Source organism: Rhinatrema bivittatum, chromosome 11 (genome assembly GCF_901001135.1).
Source record: "Rhinatrema bivittatum chromosome 11, aRhiBiv1.1, whole genome shotgun sequence".
NCBI classification, from domain to species: Eukaryota; Metazoa; Chordata; class Amphibia; order Gymnophiona; family Rhinatrematidae; genus Rhinatrema; species Rhinatrema bivittatum.
Window position 1 is genome coordinate 41,775,270 of NC_042625.1, and position 16,483 is coordinate 41,791,752.

At 45.8% G+C, this 16,483-nt stretch overlaps 1 protein-coding gene across 3 annotated transcripts in view; it reads left to right on the plus strand.

The window, feature by feature from the left end:
* Positions 1–13,937, plus strand: part of RAN (RAN, member RAS oncogene family) — a 77,750-nt gene extending 63,813 nt beyond the window's left edge. For all 3 annotated transcript variants that reach the window (XM_029619581.1, XM_029619583.1, XM_029619582.1), the window contains 2 exons: positions 13,122–13,292; positions 13,434–13,937. In XM_029619581.1, coding sequence (XP_029475441.1) covers positions 13,122–13,292; positions 13,434–13,478 — 216 coding nt within the window. In that variant the 3' untranslated portion in view covers positions 13,479–13,937. The remainder of the gene's footprint in view (positions 1–13,121; positions 13,293–13,433) is intronic.
* The last annotated feature ends 2,546 nt before the right edge of the window (positions 13,938–16,483 follow it).

Sequence of the window (16,483 nt, forward strand, 5' to 3'; positions counted from 1 at the left end):
TGATTTCAAATTTGAGTTATTTGGCTAAAAATCTGGTATAATACAATTTTAGATTGTCAGTGGAACATATAGAGCAAGAGGGACTGTACTGTGCTGCTGACCTACATCTGTTAGTGTATGATGTGAATGTAGAGTGAAATCCTTTTCTCCTAACAGGAGTTTAAAATAGAGCAGTAGCAAATGGAAGCTTTCCAGATGGACTCAAGACAGTGGGTCATGCCATTGATTCCTAAAACTGTCCTAGGGGGGGCCCCCAGCCAGTCAGTCACGTTTTCAGGATATTTGTAATGCATTTGCATAGCATGTAGCCAGATGGACTCAGGACCAGTGGTTTATGTGCTCTTGTGCTAGCAGATGGGAGATGGAGTCAGATTCCAAAGTTGATGTCGCCCTAGATATACCCCTGCAATCACCTCAGCTCCTCAGTATCTGTCTCCTAGCAGATGCAAACACTATCCCACACACTAGCAGTGTTAGGAAAATTACAGCAAAGACAAAATTACCTTACAGAAGATCGAGCCCCAATCTCCTGTGGTGATACCCAAGGGTCCTTCCCCCAGTTAAGAATTCCTGAGTTGATTTCAGATATCCCTCAGGTGTGTGCCTTGGTTCGGCAGCCGGTTCCCGGCGTGGACTTAGCCCCCAGAGTGGCTGAAAGGCAGTGGGTGCATAACAGAGCATGGTGGTGAAGGTAACCCCCCCACACACACACACTCAGCTGGAGACCATCTGGCATGTGATCGGTAAGCAGAAAACTTTAAGCTCAGGTCTCCGGTCTTCAGAGCTTGGATTGCCATACCAATTCCTCCTTTCTTCCAGCAAGGTAAAACGGGAGCTCCAATCAGATGCAAGGGTCCACACAGGTGGAGACCCTCGGAGGGGCACCATCTTACGCGTGGGGGTGTCTGCGCCATCTTCCCTTCTCCGCCAGCAGTACGCACGGGGCAGGCCAAAAGGCACTCTTTGCACAGCCTGCCACATAAGAGCTGCACAGCCTGAACTGGAATCATGCTTATGTCAACATTGCGAAGAAGCCCAGGGGGAAACCAAAGCCTGGACCCTCACTGTCTTGGGACGGGTCCTGAACTACTACAGATGATAGCTCCCTGGATCTATGCAACTCAGAGATGGCTTCTTCACAAGAGGGCACCTCAGGGGCCCCTACTCAGACTCCCACTGGGATTAACATGGACCCAGGGATCTTCTGCTTAGAATTTTTCCAAGGGCTGCAAGCCTTTGTTCAGGCACAGTCAGCCCTAGCTGTGTCCTGGGCTCAACCCCTGCCAGAAGCACAAGATCCTCCTGGCCTTACTCAGATGCCTTGAGACATGCCTCACCTAACCAAGAATTTCCTTGACAGGGACCTGGACACCTCAGATGGCAGCTCCCTGGAAGGAGAAATCCCTCCAGGCCTAGAACCATACCGAACCATGCTTCACTTCTTCCACAGGGATGAATTACCAGCCCTTGTTTCCCAGACTCTGAAGACTCTGGGTATTCCAGGCATGGACCCTATGGCGGAACCAAAGAAAAACCCCATCTTGTCCCTTCGTAAAGCCTCATGCTATTTCCCACTGAATGAAGCCATCCAGGAACTGATTGACCTGGAGTGCGATACCCCAGAGGCCAGCTTTAAAGGAGGTCAGGCCTTGGAAGCCTTATACCCTCCGGAACCAGCGACAAAGGAATGCCCGTGTCTTCCGAAAGTGGATGACATGGTCTGTGCCGTCTCAAAGCGAAAACCCATTCCTGTTGAGGGGAGGGGCTGCATTGAAGGTTACTCAGGATAGAAGATTGGAATCCATTCTTAAGCATGCCTTCGCAACAGCAATGACACTGCATATTGCTTCCTGCTGCACACTGGTGGCACATTCCTGCTTGCTCCTCTCAAAGAGAGGCAAATAACTCCAGAACATATACTGGTGAGGCGATGGAACCTGCAGCAGCCTTCCTGACAGATGCAAGCTCAGATCTGGTGTGTACCTCAGCCAGTGGAGTAGCCTCTAGTGGCAGCCAGAAGACAACTATGGCTGTGGAATTGGTCTGCTGACGCAACCTCTAAAGCAAATCTCACAAGAATGCTCTTTAAAGGATCTCTTATTCAGAAGCAAATTAGGGAAGTTAGCCAGCAAGTGGGGCAAATCTCCAGTGCCTCGGCTACTAGAAGACAGGGGCAAAAGATCCCAGTGCCCCTCCCCCAGCAGAACCAAGGGCAGAGGCTCGCAACGCTCTAGTCCCTACAGGAACTCTCAGTTCTAGGCACCTTGTCCCTCCGGAAGGTCCCAGCCCTTTCAGAACTGACACCAAGAGGAACAGGCCTGGGGGTAGGCTCCATCTGTGTTCCCCAATGAAAATGAGCTGACTCTTCCACAGAGAAGAAATAGGGGGTTGACTTTCCCTCTTCTACCAAAGATGGATCAATCAGTCTGACAAATGGGTACTAAACACTCGAGACGGTTACACTCGAGTTCCGCAGCATCCCTCTGGACAAATTTATATCACCCTGCCACTCTCACACCAAGAGGATGGCAGTGGAAGCCACTCTGACAAGACTACTCGGTTTGAAGGCAAAAGCCTCAGTTCCTATGCCCCAACAAAATACGGGGTGCTATTCAATCTATTTTATTGTTCCCAAGAAGGAAGGGTCATTCTGACCCATCTTGGATCTCAAGAACATCAACTGTAGTCTGTGGATACTATAATTCTGCATGGACTCTTCACTCCATTATAATGGCAATACAACCAGGAGCTTCTAACATCCCTGGATCTCTCCAAAGCCTACATTCACTTTCCAGTCCATCAAGATCACCAGCGTTTTCTACGCTTTGCGATATTGGGTCACCATTACCAGTTCCATGTGCTTCCCTTCAGCCTAGCAACCACCCCAGAACATTCTCCAAAACTATGGTGGTTGTGGTGGCAACATTGAAGAAAGAAGGGATCTTGGTACATCCTTACCTGGACAGCTGGCTGATAAGGGCAAAGTCTTCGAAAGAGAGCTGGCAGGTGACCAGAGTCAAGAACTGCAGGAGCTCGGTTGGGTCGTGAACATGGGCAAGAGCAGTCTGCAGCCCTCTCAATCTGGGGGCCCATTTCAACACCAAATAGAATAGTCTTCCTCCCTCCCCAAGGAGAAGGAAGCTGATAAAACAATTATGACTATGACTAATGCACGCCCTAAGTTATGGGACTATCTTAAAGTCCTCTGCCTCATGGCATCAACCCTAGAGGTTGTCCCGTGGGCAAGGGCCCATATGTGACCACTCCTTACTGTCATGCTGGAACCCACTGTCCCAGGACTATTCAATTCACCTCAATCTACCAGCAGAGATACATTCTCAGCTGCAGTGGTGGCTACAGGAAGACCACCTAAGCAGAGGAGTAAGCCTATCCCCACCAAACTGGATCTTGCTCACCACGGATGTATGGGTGGGGAGCCCACTGTCAGGAACTGACTGTCAGGGACAATGGAGCAAGGAAGAGGCGGAATGGAACATAAATCACCTGGAAGCTTGAGCAGTCAGACTATTGGGCCTGTAATTCAGCCACAGACTCCGAGGCAAAGCGATTAGAGTAATGTCCGACAATGCTATAACTGTGCCACCAGGGAGGAACCACAACTTACACTACATAAGATGAGATGTTTATACATGTCCCATGTTTATGTACCTATCCCATGATTCTGTAAACCGTTCTGATGGCGAAACTGAATGACTGTATACAAAACACAATAGATAAACCAGGAGCCAGCAGTTGTCTCTGGAGATAGATCCTCTCATGGCATGGGTGGAGATAAACCAACAAGGGATCTCTGCCTCTCACATCGCAGGAAAAGACAGTCTCAGCAGACTTCCTCAGCAGAGAGCCTGGACCCGGGGGAATGGATGCAGTCTACCACAGCCTTCCAACTGATAGTAAATCACTGGGGCCTCCTAGCCATGGACCTACTGGCCACCTATCTCAGTGCCCCAGTCCCCAGGTTCTTCAGCCACAGGCAAGAGACACGCTCATCCAGACCTGCCCAGAGGATTTACTGTACATGGCCCCCCCCCCCCCCCCCCCCCCCCCCATGGCCACTACTGAGCAAGGTCATCTGCAAGATAGAACTAGTCCCCTGTGGTGTTCTACTAGTGGCCCTGGATTGGCCAAGACACCCATGGTATGCAGACATGCAAAGACTCCTTGCAGGGAGCCCTCTGTGCCTACCTCCACACAGGGACCTTCTCCAGCAGGGCCTGATTCTTCACGAAGATCCATCTAGATTCTCTTACGATCTGGCCCGAGAGAGAACTCTCCTGAAGAAGCGCGGTTACTCAAGGCCGTGACTGACACACTGCACACAAGTTCTCAACATCCCTGGAGAACATTCAAAGCCTGGTGTGAGGACCACGAGATACTCCTGCGGACAGCCAAGATCTCCATGATTCTGGAGTTTCTACAGCACAGTATGAAGAAGGGGTTGTCACTCAACTCCCTCAAGGTACAAGTAGCCACTCTCTCTCCTGCTTCAAAGCAAACATGAACAGTATCACTCTTATCAGCTCATCCGGATATAACCAGTTTCCTAAAAGGGGTTAAGCAACTTCGGCCACCCCTAAGTGGATGGTGCCCCTATGGAACTTCAATCTGGAATTAGACTTCCTAGCGGGGGCTTCCTTCAGACCAATGCGTGGTCTGTCACTACACCTCTTAACATTGAAGACTGTATTCCTGGTGGAAATATGTTCAGCTCGTCGCATCTGAGCTACAGGCACTATCCTGTCAGGAACCATTCCTTAGGTTCACCCCTGGAACCATACAGCTGTGCACCATCCCCTCCTTCCTACCAAAAGTGGTTTCAATTTCATTTGAACCAGGCCATCTCTGGATAAACATAAGGACTCAGACTCCACCTTCTTCGCATCTAAATATCGGCAGATTTCTGGTGCGATACCTGGAAAGATCGGAACTGGTGTGCAGAATGGATCGCCTGTTCATTCTTCGCAGTGGGAAGAAACAAGGAGAAGCAGGCTCACGGGCAGCCATTGCCCACTGGATCAAGGAAGTAGTCAAGGCAGCCTACATAGAGGCAGGAAAGCCTTTACCACTGCAGGTTAAGGCTCATTCTACTAGGGTCCAGGCAGTATCTTGGGCAGAAACAAAGCTGCTGTCGGGTGGCGGTCCTCACTATTCACCTCCAGGATCTACTGCCTGGATGTTCAGGCCTGAAGACTCGGCCTTTGCAAGGGCACTACTAAGTGGGCCATGGGCAGCCTCCCACCCTATCAGGGAGTAGCTCTTATACATCCCACTGGTCCTGAGTCCATCTGGCTACACGCTAGGAAATGGAGAAATTACTTACCTGATAATTTAGTTTTCTTTAGTGTAGACAGATGGACTCTGCATCCCTCCCACAGCTGCCCCAGAGAAGGAGGACACTGGAAAGCAAACCTAGAGACTAAACAGATACAGGTAAGCCATTGTCTACCCCTAGTTCAAGACACCCGCAGTTAGTCTGGTGTTGGCGTTAACTTGAGTGCACTGGCGGTCTCCAGTTTTTGAAACCAGTTTAATCAAGCTCTTTATGGAAAGATATATCCACGATGGCTTTTTGAGAAGGATACTGAGGAGCTGAGGTCACTGCAGGGGTATATCTAGGGTGATATCAGCTCTGAAATCTGTCTCCCAACTGCTAGCAGAAGAGCACATAACTCACTGGTCCTGTGTTCATCTGCCTATGCTAAGAAACTAAATTCAGGTAAGTAATTTCTCAGTTATGAATATCTTGAAAACATGACTGGCTAGGATACTTGAGGGCAGGTTTGGGAACTATTGGTCTAAAAGTTCTAATGGTGGAAGCAGAGTATTTTTCAAATGTTTTAGTGAGGAGTCACATGGAGCTAGAACTCCCTTAGGTAGGGATAAGGAATGGCAGAGGGCATGACCTTGTAGCAAATCTGAAATGCAAAGGATTTGAGGAAAGGAGATGCTGTGGGTCATGTTGGAATAGAGATGGCAAGTCATCTACACTGGTTTGGTAGATGGAACAATTGGACAAATCTTCAGATCTCAAAGGTGGGAGATTTTAACCTGCCAGGATGTGCATTGGAATTTCCTTTTCCTTCTGGGCTACCAATCCTGAACCTATGGGGTTATGCTCTCATCCAGCACATGTGGAGGCAGGTTGTTTTTTTTTTTTTTTTTAAATAGGCTGTATCCTATGCCACCAGAGGTGCTGGATACTCTTTTTCAGCAACCAAGAGTAGATGCGATAGTGGCAGTAAGTAGCCAGGAGGGCTACAGTTCCTATGAAAGGAAGTGCAATCCTTCGGGATACTAAGACTAGGAAGCTAGAGCATCCTTTTTCTGCAGACTTTTATACTTCAGGGAGAAGTCTGTGCTAGCTATGTCACTACTTTGCTTCATTGGATTCAGCAACTATCTGAGAAAGCAAGCACTGCAAAGCTAGTGTCTGCTCTGGCCTATTTATCTGATGCTGTATATGACATGGTTAGATTTTCTGCTAGTTCTTTAGCCCTTTCTGTAGGAGCCAGATGACTCCTGTGGCTAAAATTGGTCTGTAGACTCCTGGTCAGTCTAGACTATTGTTTACCTTTTAAGGGTAAACCCCTCTGAGGGGCTGGATTGTCTGAAAGAATCTGGGTGATCCAAAAGTTCAGAGATTACCTGAAGACAAAATCAGGCCTAGTTTTTTTTTTTTAACTTATTGGGGTTATAATCAATTCATGGAGGCTAGGAGGTATAGACCAGGCAAGCAAGGGACCCCTTGGTTTTCAAGAGGTGAAGGTAGATCTGTCCTTTTCGTGGAGCAAGAAGACCAAGGGTTGATTCTGCCAGGTCCAACAATGCTTTAGAGCAGTAGTTCTCAACTTTTTTTCTGTCGGGACACACCTGACAGATGGTTCTCACATGCGTGACACCCTGACCCATGATCGTCACGGGGCTAGATGTAAAAGTACAGTTTGCATCCATGGGAACCCCCATGACCCACAATAATGGATGTAAAGCAAAATTATGACATTCCCCATACAACTCACCCTACAAAAAAGATATTCTGGTTCTGGTGTCATCGCAGTAACAGCAACTCAAACTCCTTCTACTTCCAGGCTCAATAGCCCTACTTATGAAAAGACAGCAGTTTACCACCAATGCATATCCTCTTGAGAACACAACAAATAAGACTGATAAAACACTTACATGCTAGTAAAATATCTCATCTCTGTAACAGACACAGAACCGACCTAACATACTCCCAGGATCTGTAGTAATGCACATAAACTAATCCGTACACAGTTACACCTGTATTATGGAATACACTCAAAACAGGAGCAACCCTATCTATGAAAAGGCAACACTACAAATATTAAATCAGGCCCTATAAACCAATACCTCTTATTAGGAAAACAGAACTAGCAAACAGCTATAGATCCCCACACAGAAATAATTGTAAAACTATACTAATAAGCAGAATAAATGTTTCAAAACAGCTATGAACAGAATAACATCCAACAATTAAAAACTCATAAACTATTAAAAATTCTCCAAACACCAATAAAATATTTCAAAAAAGACAATCACATAATATTAAATTAAAATGGCAGTCAATCAAGAAAAATAAACTTAAAGCCACCTTTACTTACCCCCTCCAGCAGCTCTCCTACCTCCTCTTCCATGCAGGCCATAGCACGCAGCAGTAGAGGCTAAGCTCTGTACTCATAGTCCTCTTCCTTAGTCCCATGTCTCTCTCACACACACACACACACACCATACCAGTCATGCCCCCATGACCAGTTTCTGTCTCACACCAATCATCTCCCAAACAGTCTTTGACACACCCCCCAGTCACCTTCCTGAACAGTTTCTCTCATGCCATACACACAGGCTTCCCACTCCTGTGTTCTACTTACATATATGGGCTTCTCACTCTCTCATAATCACTTTCTCTGTCTCTCACACACACACACTCACCAGTCTCTCACTCCCATGCTTGTTCTTTCCACATGCACAGGCTTCTCATTCCCATAATCACTTTCTTTCTCTCAGACACACACCAGTCACCTGATCTCTCTCATGCATACACACAGGCTTCCCATTCCCATGTTCTCTTTCAGATATACAGGCTACACACACCCAGGTTTCTCACTCCCATGCTCACTCTCTTCACATGCACAGGCTTCTCATTCCCATAACACTTTCTCTGTTACACACACATACACACACACCAGTCTCTCTCTCATTTCCATGCTTGCTCTCCACTGCACAGGCTTCTCATTCCCTGAATCACATTCTTTCTCACATTCCCACACACCAGTCTTTCTCACAGTCACCGTACCAATCTGTCTCTCATGCATGCACACACAGGCTTCCCACTCCCATGCTCTCTCACATAATCAGGCTTCTCACTCCCATGCTTTTTCACACACCCCCACAACACCAGGCTTCTTTCTCCCATGCTCTCACATACCCAGATTTCTCACTTCCATGCTTTTTCTCTCACACACACATATCAGTCACATCCCTGACTGTCTCACACTCTCACATCAGTCATCTCCTTGAGCAGTCACTTTCATTGTCTCTCACATACACACACAGCTCTCTAACCAGTTTGTCTCAATCACACACACATTCTCTCACACACAGGCTGGCTGGCTGCTTTTCTCTCATTCACGTCCTCCTCTCCCTCCCCCCCTCGAAATGGTAGCTGCAGCAGCCTCCTCCTCCAGCCCCCGCAGGCCAAGAAAGAAGAATCCCATTGGCCGCGGGAGGCTCATGCTGCTGTCTCCTTTCTCAATTACCGGCTGCTTCAATTGCTCGGGGGCCGATGCTGCTGCTGCCGCCGCTGCTACTTTATCATGCGGCACAGTCTCTCCTTCCCGCGCTCCGCGTATCACTTCCTGTTCTGGGTCACGGGGGGGGGGGCAGGTGCGGGAACAAGAAAAGGCCAGCCGCAGGTGCCACTGCTTCTAGCATCGCTGCCGTTCCCATTGGGCTTGAACGTTCTGATAGCCCGGCGGCAACGGCAGCAGGGAAGAAAGAGCAGCGGGAGAGAATGGGAGCACGCGACACACCAGCCGGTGCTTGGCGACACTAGTGTGTCGCAACACACCGGTTGAGAATCGCTGCTTTAGAGTACACAAAGCACAGAGGATTCATTCTCTAGGGGAGCCTATAAGGGGCAGGTTACAGGCTTTTCTTGGGGCATGGATCCACATTTTCTCAGATCAGTGTGTTTTGGATATAATTCAATATAGATATGCTCCAGAATTAAGATTGGTAAGAGATCATTTTGTAATATCACCTGCCCCTAGTCAAGGTGGCTGCAGTTCATTGAACATTGGATGAGTTGATTTATTTGCAGACAGCTTGCCCTGGTTACAGTAACATCAAAATGTGTTCCATTTATTTTGTGATTCCAAATAAGGATGGTTCATTCAGACCCTTTTTGGATCTAAAAGTAAATCAATATATCCCTCACTTCCACATGGAATCTCTTTGCACAGTTATCACCTCAGTTCACAAAGGTGAGATCATGCCTTAATTTAAGAGGCTTACTTTATATACCAATGAAACTAGAGTTCCAGAAACTTCTCTGGTTCTGTAGAAGTCATTAATTTATTGCTCTACCTTCTGGGTTGGCAACAGCGCCAAGAACTTTGACAAAAATTATGGTTGTAGTAGCTGTGTGTTTGAGAGGAATTAAATCATTCTTATTCGGACGATTGATAAGGACCAAATCATATACTGAAGGAGTAGCATCAGAAACAGTAGCTGCATTATTGCAATGGTTACATTGGGTGATCAATTTTGCAAAAAGTCATTTTGCAACCTTTCCAAATTATAGGACATCTAGGGGTGGTATTTGATACAGTTGCTGATATGGTATACCTACCACAAAAGAGAATCTTAAAGATGTTTCCAGGTGAAAAGCTTTTCAGAGCAGCAAGCACTGTTTGGCATTACTTGTGGTTTCTAGGTTCGATGACTTTGGCTTTGTCTCTGGAGTAGTTCTTTGGGCAGGAGCTCATGAGTCCTCTTCAGATCTCACTCCTTTCTAGATAGCATACACAACTTCAGGGTTAGTGTATGCTTTCCGTTATCCAACAAGATTTTGAGCATCTCTAAAATGGTGGTCTTATCCCTCCTCGATACTGGCATCTTGTCAGTAGATCCCTATTTGGCTGGGGAGCTCATTATAAAGAATTATGCTCAGTCTCGAGCAAGATGCAATGATCTATAAATCTAGAGACTAGAGGGATCGGATTGGTTTACATTTTCAGAATCTTTCAGGGGAAAGCAGTCTCTATATATGCAATTGCTGTTGCATTGTCTCAACAAGCAGGGTGGAACAGATCTTATTCGCTTGGGCCGAGAATCACCTTTCATTTGACAGCTCAACACACAGCAGGCCAGATTAATGTTCAGGCATTTATTGGAATGTAATAGATCCTGGAGAGTGAATTTAAATCAAGAGGCCTACTTTCATATAGTGCAAAAATGGGAGCCACAACAGATAGATCTGATAGCTTTCACTCACAAGAAGGTAGGACTTTTCAGTTGCTGCAGAGAAGTAGGCAGCAAAGCAATAGATGCCTTTCAACAAAAGGGGAAAGGCTTCTGTATCTTTTTTTTTTTTTTTTTTTTTTCCCTCCTCCATAGCCACTAATAGCTCACATGTCTTGCATAGTGTCAGATGTATGATTTTTTACCCGCTGATGAGAAATTGTACATGTGCATGCGATGCAAAGAGCTCCTGGCGCTCAGAGAACAAGTCTGATCTCTGGAGGAGCTGAGGCAGACAGAGGTATATAGATGAGACCTTCAAGGACATAGTAGCCAAGTCCCAACTTCAGACTGGCACGTGACGTCACGAGCGGCCCAATTGCACGCACAGGGGCTGCTTTCGCCCATGCGATGCGTCCATCTTCGCGGGCAGCTGGAGGCAGGGGAGCCGCGGTCGTCTTCGCCGATGTCGGTCTCCAGAGGGGGGCTGCAAAAGTAAGTTGCTTCGTTGCTTTACACTGCCAGTCCTCTCTCCCCTCCTCCAGAAGCAAGGCTGCTTTTCGTGCCTTGCTTCGGGAGGAGGGGAGAGGACTAGCAATCCCAAGTGTAGGATTGCCTGTCCTCTCTCCCCTCTTGCAACTTTTTTTCGCTTTTTTCCCGCTTTCGTTGCTTCGGGAGGAGGGGAGAGGACTGGGGCTGCCCCAGAGACTAGCACCCATGGACTCGGCCAGGGCAGGTGAGCGGGGGCTGGGGGAAAGTTTGCCACCTACCCGTACCCCTGCCTCTAATGCAGGGGTAAGGGAAGGCGGTAAGTTAGCAGGTTAAACGCGCAGCAAAACGGCAGGGTAAAAAAGCGATAGTCGGGGCGCGCGTTACTGTATGGGAGGGAATAGCTAATTCGATCACATGTAATATACATGCCGCAAGCGGAAGGGGTTACCCGGTGATTTAAGGACACGGTAAGAGTAGGTTAAAGGGGATAGTGTATTGCGGGTTGGACTAACGCGGCCGAAAAGTGGGTAGAAGAAGCGGGTTAGGAGCAGGGTAACCGTGGCCGCACTTTACTGTATTGACCTGTCAGTTGTCACCTCCCCAAAGTTGTTAATTTATTGTGATTGGTATATAAATTTTTAAATTTGGGATGCAAAGTCTAGTATAAAAAAAAAGCAAGGGGAAAAGTTCTATATTGACTAGGGTCTGTGGCTGCATAAAGAGTGAAAGGCAGACTAGATTGTCCTTATCTTCATTTACAGACTGATAGTGGTAGTAATAGTTGAGAGGTTGCACTCTTGGGCAGAATTGAGAAGTTAGGACAAAAAGGTGGAGACATAACTCAGCAATTCTGCAGGCTACAGTAGGCTACAAGTTCCCAGAAACAGTCTATTAAGTCACCAGGTATTGGTCCAGCAAGGCCACAGATCCCTTGGTGTAAAAGCTCAATCAATATAACTGGTTTGGATAGCTGTTCAGATTGTTCCAAGGCTTGGTGGTAAGATATGGGAGGATGAGTGATGTATTCAGGAGAGGATATTGTATGACTTTGGTATAATGAAGTTGGCCCTTGCTCAGATGTGTGGCAGGCTGTTGGGAGGTGGGGGTAGGGTTTAGAGGTTTAATGATTGGCCAACAGTCATTCTAGTATTGACTCTGCAACCTACCACATAACAAGGGAACTGCTCGTTATGAGGACATATGTGCGGGTACCGACCCTGAAGCAGTCTTGTGTTCTGACTGCTCCCCTCTGGTCGGCTCCCGTGTTTTATTCTTTATTGTTTATTCACAACTGTTTTTTTCTTTTTTTATTTCTTACTAAAAATGTCCACTGCCCAATTCTGCTACACGGGTAAACTGATGAGAGAATTGGGCAGTGGACATTTTTAGTAAGAAATAAAAAAAAAGAAAAAAACAGTTGTGAATAAACAAAGAATAAAACACGGGAGCCGACCAGAGGGGAGCAGTCAGAACACAAGACTGCTTCAGGGTCAGTACCCGCACATATGTCCTCATAACGAGCAGTTCCCTTGTTATGTGGTAGGTTGCAGAGTTTGTGCACAAGGCAACGAGGTTGGTTGATATATAGTTTACACTGATTCTAGTATTGACAGCTGTTTACATATTGAGCTTTGTGGTTAAACATGGAAGAGTTGGATGTGAAATGCTTTTATGCTGCTCTACCCGGTATGGGGTATAGATGAGGATAATAGAAACTGGCCTGGAAAAGGAGAGATCTTACAAGAAGAAACTTCCATGCTGGTAGCTGGCATATATTCTTAGTATGGCTAGGGATTGCTGTGTAGAGTGGATTGGCTGGACTTTTGTTATCTACTATGATGGGAATACTTAACTTTAGTTGCCTAGTTTGGGATCTGTTTCTTATGGGAAGTCTTATGTAATATTTAAATGTTAGTTTAAGCTTGATGGTTCACTCAGTGAAATATTTTATCTAATTTACATCTCTGCCATAATTTTTTTTTTTTTTTGCTGTGAAGGATGCATAGATATAATGGTGCTTGATAGCTTTGTAGATCTGTGCTACAGAATGTAATACCTCAAGATACATAAAGCCAATAAACTTTGTAAGGTTGTGGGTTTTTTAATTTTGACTTTTCTGGTTTCTGTAGTACTATGATATCTCAGCCAAGAGTAACTACAACTTTGAGAAGCCCTTCCTTTGGCTTGCCAGAAAGCTAATTGGTGATCCTAATTTGGAGTTTGTAGCCATGCCTGCTCTTGCACCACCAGAGGTAGTTATGGACCCAGCATTGGCAGCACAGTATGAGCAAGATTTACAGGTAATTAAATTTGTGAAATCACCATGCATGTGTTAGGTTCTGAGATCTGTTGCTACTTTTATATTGGTGTCCATTTCCCAGTACAAGAAACTTAATTAGGAAATTATTGTATATGTAACAGGTTTTTATTCCCCCTTTCAGATTGCTCAGACCACTGCACTGCCAGACGAAGATGATGACCTGTGAGGAAATAAAGCTGGAGCCCAGCGTCAGAAGTCTAGTTTTATAGGCAACTGTCCTGTGATGTCAGTGGTGCAGCGTGTTTGCCACTTTATTATCTAGCTGAGCAGAACATGTGCTTAATCTTTGGGATGCTGAAGGAGATGAATGGGCTTCGGAGTGAATGTGGCAGTTTAAAAAAAATTAATTCCTTCATATTTTGGACCTGCATATTTAGCTGTTTTGGACTGCAATTACTTCCCTTGAGTTTCAAATCTAATTTAAGACTGCTACAGTCACATCACAGTATTCAGTGGTGAATCTTGTTTGTTCCTATCATTCCCATTCCTTTTTCGTTTAGATCATAATAAAGTTGTATTTCAAATATCTAAGCACCTGAACTTTTATACATCATTGGAAGTTTTTCTTTTAAGAATGCACAATCTTATTTGGAATCTTGAAATACTAATGTAATGTTCCCTGAAACTAATGTGCTTTGAAGTTCTTGTGTCAGTTTAAATGTTGTTTCTCAGGTGGGAGTAAAGATTGTGTAATCTCTTTGCACTTGTTAGCATACTGTAAATTGATATAACACCATAAGAGCCTATTGGTCTATCATTAGCACAGTTTTGGCATAGATAAGATGGGTTAAGTGCCAAACCTCTGAAGCAGATTTAGAATGCTTTTTGATTAACTTGTGTGAATATCCAACCTTTTTTTTTCTAAACCACCATGAGTAAGTCTGCCCTAACCCTTTGTTGTCTGCAGTATTTTTTGTACAAGTTTTTCCCTACATATATAGAATAAAATCAAACGGCTTAAAGCCAAAGTTATTTCTCATATGTATTCCTTATCCACAGGACCAGTCCAGCTGCATGGTTTTTCTCTCCCACCAGCAGCTGTAGATGAAAAAAGCTTCACTATATCAGTCCCTTAAGACACTGCCACCTGCTGTTACTCCCTCCATATATTTTGTGATTTCTAGCAGATGGTAGAGGTGCCAAACCTGCAGTCAAATGATCTAGTGAACAACTTGTTCCAGGGGTAGGCAGACCTGCAAAGGGGGCAAGCCAGGGATTTGTGGCCTTTAGTTTGTCCTTTTAAGTGAGGGAATGGTAAAAGCCAGTGGTGCTGGTTCCCTCATCCCATTCATTTCTCCTCTTCTTCAAAGGGTTTAATAGTACATCCTTAGCTAAACTGGCTATATGAGCAGAGTTGGATAGAGGAGGATTGTTGGTGCTCAGTCGGAGTACTCCCTCTTGCAAGTTCTAGGTTGGGTGATCAGTTTTTCAGAGAGCAAGCTTATCCTCAGGAGTTGGAGTACCTGGATGCTTGTTTTGAGACTGGGAAAAGTATTTCTAACAGTAGAAAGGATGTTGAAACTTCAGAAGCAGATTTGCAAGCTTTTGGGGGGGGGTCCATACCCTACTGGGACTAATCTGCAAGTGTTGGAGTGGTTGATACTGACCTTGGATTTAGTTCCCTGGGCAGGAGCTCACATGACAGCTCTTCTTTCAAGGTGAAGCCCTCTGTCTCAGCATTACAAGGCCAGGTTTCCTCTTCTAGAGGAGGTCTAAGCTGGTGGCCCTCAGAACCCAACTTATCCAAAGGGCTGGAGCTGGTGATTCCAGATGGACAGTAATAACCATGGATGCCAATCCGGCTGGAGGACTCTTTGCCAAGTTCATACAACCTAGGGCTTCTGGAGGGGCATACTGGCCTGTTGGTAATCAATCGTTCACACAAATGAATAGTTTGCTGACCTTTCTGCCTCTGGGTGGGGAAGAGTGGTTAGAGTACTATCAGACAATGCGATGGGAGTGGTATAAACAAGCAAAGAAATTGGGTGGGTTCTGGTGAGCAGAAGGTCATTAGCACTGTCAGCTTCTCATAGCTGGGGTGGACAATATGCAGGCATAGTGGACCCCATGGAACAGAAATTGGTAGAAATGTTCTTCATGATCAGCACAGTTGTGGGAGGGATGGATGGATTTAATACCAATGAAAATTCCAAAAGTCTTCAGCTGAAGAGCCATGGCCCCACAATGGTCTGTTCATGTTTCCACCTTGGCCTCTGATAAAAGTGATTTGTTGTATAGTAGGGTCAAGTAATTCTGATAGTGCTGGAATTGGCTCAGCTGTCCTTGGTTTGTAGATTTACTTGACTTGGAGAGTCAGGTGAGGTTTAATCATGGCAGTTGCTGTGTCTTGGGCTAATTTACATGGATCAGATGACTTGCGTTTTATATGGCTAATGAAAAAGTTGAGGCAAAAAATTATTCAGAGAACAAGCTGGATGGCAGTCCTTGTACATGGCCAACATCCACTGGAGCCCAACATGGAAAACTTGTGCCAAATTTCCTAAAACTGACAGTGCACCTGAGCATGCTCAGGCATGCATTATGCTCACAGGGTCCCTTCACTCTTCCACAGAGCCTGGTGTTTATGGTAGTGAGTCTTCTCTTTCTCATCTTAGTTTTCCTGGCTTATTTTTCACTGTAAATATCATTGGGATTCCACAAGTCAACACTGGTCCCTCTGATCTCTTTAAATAAGGTTTTCTACATTTTGGGTAAGTTTCAGTTCTTGGGCCACTGGTGTGCTCAGTGCCTACTGCTCATAGACTGCTGTTGCCATCATGTTAGATGCTGTCCCTTTTTTCTTTTGTGATGCCTTGTCATCTCTGGTTCCAGCAATGACCTCAGTGTAGGTGTCTCACAGATCCCCATGAATAGATCTGTCCTCTGCCTGGGGCTGTTGCATAATGACAGGTTGCCACAGGTGTGTGGCAGATGTCCCCTAAAGGACACTGGGCCTGGTTGAAGAAAAATGAACTAACTCTTCAGGCTCCATAAGACCAATGCATTTGTCATTGAAGGACCTGTGAGCTGTGATTTGTGGTGGGAAAGCAGCACTTCTAATACTACCTGCCGTCATTTGGGCTAGCATCTGCTGTATCTCTCTACAAAATGCCTGGCCATGGTAGCACACATTTTAGAGTGGGAGTTTCTTCCCCCTATCTGAATGAGTGG